Source organism: Microtus ochrogaster, assembly GCF_000317375.1.
Source record: "Microtus ochrogaster isolate Prairie Vole_2 chromosome 14 unlocalized genomic scaffold, MicOch1.0 chr14_random_1, whole genome shotgun sequence".
Taxonomy (NCBI): Eukaryota; Metazoa; Chordata; class Mammalia; order Rodentia; family Cricetidae; genus Microtus; species Microtus ochrogaster.
In genome coordinates, this window is record NW_004949096.1 from 17683864 (window position 1) to 17686483 (window position 2620).

General features: G+C 51.1%; 1 protein-coding gene across 6 annotated transcripts in view; it reads left to right on the top strand.

The window, feature by feature from the left end:
• The window catches only part of Prdm11 (PR/SET domain 11), an 87778-nt gene that overhangs the window by 57673 nt on the left and 27485 nt on the right, over positions 1 to 2620 (top strand). For all 6 annotated transcript variants that reach the window (XM_005364126.3, XM_026787657.1, XM_026787654.1 and 3 more), the window contains exon 5: positions 1079 to 1146. In XM_005364126.3, the coding sequence (XP_005364183.2) occupies positions 1079 to 1146 (68 nt within the window). The remainder of the gene's footprint in view (positions 1 to 1078; positions 1147 to 2620) is intronic.

A 2620-nucleotide genomic window follows, 5' to 3' on the forward strand; every position in this document is an offset into this window, starting at 1 on the left:
TAGACCCATAGTAGACTGACATAGACCCATAGTAGACCAACATAGACCCAGAGTAGACCAACAATAGACCCATAGTAGACCAACAATAGACCCAGATTAGACCAACAGTAGACCCAGAGTAGACCAACATAGACCCATAGTAGACCAACAATAGACCCATAGTAGAATGACAGTAGGCCCATAGTAGACCAACAACAGTAGGCCCATAGTAGACCAATGACAGTAGACCCATAGTAGACCAATAGTAGATCCATAGTAGACCAACAGTGGACACATAGTAGACCAATAGTAGATCCGTAGTAGACCAACAGTAGACCCATAGTAGACCAACAGTAGAGCAACAGTAGGCTGCTTTAAAAGTGGGTCAAGAAAGAACCAGAAACATTTTTAGAGAAGCTAACACCCATGCTCTTTGGTGAATCTTCCTTTCTGAGTGTCTTTCTTTTGTCTTCACCTTCAAGCTTCAGATCTATATTAGAAATGTCTTTTAAGGACCCCTGCCCTCCAAAAGGAAAGCCAAAGACAGCCTAGAATCCCATGTGTCAGTGGATCTTGATAGTCAGAATGATTGTGGAGTACAGACATTTGGACACAACCCTACCCTTCCCAATGACAGTGTGGGCGGAGGGGCAGTCAGTCTCCCAAATTCCAAGGGTCTTGAATATTTGAATTTTGGGGAAAAGAGGAACCCTTTCAGATCATAAGGCCTGGGGCCCAGTGATGGCCCCCTTTGCCCACAGACACTGCAGAGAGAGAGGGCAGCATTCAGCTTTGGTCACCTGTGGAGACTGGCGCTCCTGGGCCATGCTGCCCAGAATTCTACCAGTATAGTGCAAATGGGAGGGATGTGACTATTTCCTCTCAGGCCTTCTCAGGGTCTCTAAGAGAATGGGTGTTGGTGGAGAGAAGACAACAAGGATTCTTGACCCCATCTGGGGTGGTTTTGGGGACAGTGTAGGAGAACGGGAAGAGGTGAAGCTGAGGATGGAGCTGGACCCTGGCCTGGGTAAGAAGGAACCCAGGCATGTAAGAGCCCCTTCCCTAATGGCGCAGTCTAGACAGTCTCCTTGTTTTCCAGATTGTGGACAAGAACAACCGCTACAAGTCCATAGATGGATCAGATGAGACCAAGGCCAACTGGATGAGGTGAGTCCCAGCCCTGCTGGCTCCAGGGGCCTCGCCTGCCTCTGGGATGAGCCAAGGGAGCATCTTGGGCTACCATGCCACAGAGCTCTCCAGGTTGCTCCAGAACTGCTGCGGGCAGTGTGTGAGAGGACCACCCGTTCCCCCGGGATTCCATCAGAGCTCTCGTGGAGGGCCTGTAGCCAGGCCAGGGGGCTGCAGACATCCTAGAGGCTACAGAGGCTCTGGGCTCTTGGTAGAATTCCTGCAGAAGAGGAGAATGGTCCTACCCTAGGATGGACCTGGGAAAGATTTCTGCTGCTTGTGTGGCATCTCTCCAGGGAAGACCCCAAAGCCATTGCATGGTTGTGTGGGGGTGAAGCCTCCTGCCATCTCCAGCTCCTGTTCCCACAGGACTCACACAGGATTGACTGCTGACAAGAGTGGTCCTACTTTGACCCCAAGATGTGGCCTGGAAGTTTATATCAGAAGGGTCCTAAGAGTCTAACCAGAGAGAACAGAGAACTGAACAGGGGTCACTCCTTAGATAGCTACACTGAGTTGGTATCCAGGCTCAGAGCTGGCCTGTGTGCTGCGTGTGGGTGTGTGTTAGGAAAAGGGTCAGTCTGGATTCAGTACCACTTGGTGGTGATGGGATTTGAATGTGGTAGGGAAATCAGAGAGGCCTTCACAGACCCGGGGGCCCAGTCACATCATGGGTCAGAGGCCTTGCCACTGATAGTTCTGTAGGGACTGATGGGACAGCAGGAGATGTCTCAGAGACATGAGGAGGAGCTGGTTAGAAGTGGAGAGTCACGAGGAGATCCCTGTGTCCCTCTTGGTGGCCTCACTGCCACCTGCATGCCCTCAGAGGGTGCAGCCGTTCCCACTGCCACTGAACAGGTGTAGAATCAGCACCCCTCCTCCTCTACACACTGGCCAGTTATCCATGAAAGTGGCACAGGAAGTTGGGATGGACATTCCTATCCACCTTCTTCCCCTGTCCAAAGGCCCCTTGACCAAGGTCAGCTCAACCGCATCTCGTATCCCTGGTGCTGAGCACTGCTTCTGTCTGATACAGGATGGGTGCTTGAGAACAGGCCAGTCCAGCCCTGCCCATCCTTGCCCTCTTCATCCTTGCCAGGCTCACACCTGCCACCATGTAAACGGTAGAGAAGCACAGACATGTGCGGTGAGGGTCCAGATGGAATAGGAAGGAGCCTTTGACATGAACCTTCAGAGGGACCAGGGCTTTGTCGAGGGCACCTGGGGCAAGTAGTACAAGCCTTGCAGAAATGCTGTCAGTGGACAGCACAGACCAGACCCTGTCTGAGTTTTTGCATGGATCACTACAGTCAGGTCCAGGCCAGCTGAAGGAGCGTGTCTGATACATCCTGGTGTCACTTGCAGAAATCCAGGAACTATTGCTTAGAGAACTGACCTATTCTATGTTTCCCCCATTTCTTTTTTTTATTTTTATTTTTTAATTTATTTATTT